The 1,765-nt window shown below is 50.5% G+C and overlaps 1 protein-coding gene across 1 annotated transcript; it reads left to right on the top strand.

The window, feature by feature from the left end:
* Nucleotides 1–1,256: 1,256 nt before the first annotated feature.
* SARC_06217 (hypothetical protein) lies at nucleotides 1,257–1,765 on the top strand (the record flags this gene model as incomplete). Its single annotated transcript, XM_014299889.1, has 1 exon — nucleotides 1,257–1,765. A coding segment is annotated over one exon (509 nt), but the record flags the coding sequence as incomplete, so codon positions are not given.

Here is a 1,765-nt window from a genome sequence, read left to right as displayed (position 1 = left end):
ATGCGCTTCCAAAGCAACTACACAATTCCCGCGTTATGTCTCACCCGAAGGAGGCGGTATCGCTCTCGATTGGTCCGACATCGACTTACCCAACGAATTGGCATATGTATGTATGCTCCCCCCCCCTGGTCTATCATCCGAGGTATTATTGCTGCAAATACTAAAGTGGGCACTACACTTGTTATGGTCGCTCCGCTACGTCCCGCTGCCCCTTGATGGCCTGTATTTATGGCCCATCTACAGTCTCAACCATTCATAGTCCAGAATACTGCTACCGTTTTTAAATGACATGGTAGCGAGTCTGTCGGAAAACCCTCTTGGGTGTTTACGGTAGTCGCTGTACTTGGCCCTCTTTATTCCCGGTCGCGATTTCACCCTAGCCATTGACTATGCGAAAGCCAACCCGGAATTTGCGAAACACTGTAACACATGCCTTGAAGGTAAACTTAAGGCAACAAACATCTCTCATTAAGCTTACCAACACAGTTTACGGACCGGGGGAACGGTTTCACACTGACCTCCATGGTCCTGTACCCCCAAGTCGATATGAAAATGTGTACATACTCAATATTACTCGATACGGACTCCATAAGGCACTACCAAACAAACAGAATATGTTTATTAATATTGATAAGTTACTTACAGATGTTCCGGCCTTTTGGGTTCCGGACACACTAACTGCTGACAATAATTTGTCTTTCCATAGCCAGGACATGAAGGCCATACTACTCAAACGACGTGTACAACTTCGACGACCACCACCTTATTCCCCTTTCCAAAACACTCAAGGTTGAACGCCCCTCATGATACTCTGAATGGATTGATTCGTCTTCTTTTACTAGACTCTGGTAAGCCTAGGCCATGTCGACAAGATGCTCTGTTGTGGGCTGGTGACATCCGCAACAGAACATTCGGCGAAAACGACAAACTTCGTACTCCTGCCCAGACATTCCTCTAGGAAGCCATCCTAGGGACCCCAAAGCACGATTTGGCTGCGTTGTAATTATCAAGCTTCGCGGTAAGACAGCAAAGCTCACCCCTAAGCACGACCCGCAAGTGAGATTCGGCGTACTACTCGGCCGTAGCGCCAACTCCACACTTTATTGCTATCGAGTCCAAAACTTCGCAACACATCGGTAAATCGACACACAAGGCATACAATTCATCACCGAAGAAAATATCCAATGGTCTTCAGACGGTCGCTCCGCCACACCCTCCTCCTATACCATTCCACCCAACTGGTTTCTTCTTGACAGCGATCCGGACAACATCGTTCCTTACTAGGGCCACGTTCCACCGGTCAGCCAGCTCATCCCCGACGTTCGCCAAGACGATCTCCCACCCGAACTACAAGAGGCCACACACTACCACCAGCAAGTCCACAAGACGCCCCAGTCACTGCACCGAATGCCACACCAACACACACCTCACAACCCCAACCACCGTCCAATCCATCTCCTTTGCCACCTACACCACCACCACCACCCTCCTCTCCCCCATTCCCACCTACACCACCAACCCCGCCATACACCGTCACCCCACATCAACCATCCCAGACGACCGACTACCCTATGCCTCCTACCCCGGCCAACACCCCCTGCCATTTTTCTCAAACCACCCACTGCACTCCCCCAATCTTTCTGCATTCCCTGCCCTCATCGAGAACCTCCGCCCAAACCTCCACCACGTCCTTCAGCACTGCCTCCATCAACTACACCGCAGGTCCTCCTCGATTCCATGCCATTTACACGAATGTCCCAATTAA

Source organism: Sphaeroforma arctica (assembly GCF_001186125.1).
Source record: "Sphaeroforma arctica JP610 unplaced genomic scaffold supercont1.435, whole genome shotgun sequence".
NCBI classification, from domain to species: Eukaryota; class Ichthyosporea; order Ichthyophonida; genus Sphaeroforma; species Sphaeroforma arctica.
Note: the sequence above shows the minus strand (reverse complement) of the source record. Positions and strands in the feature narration are given on the sequence as shown.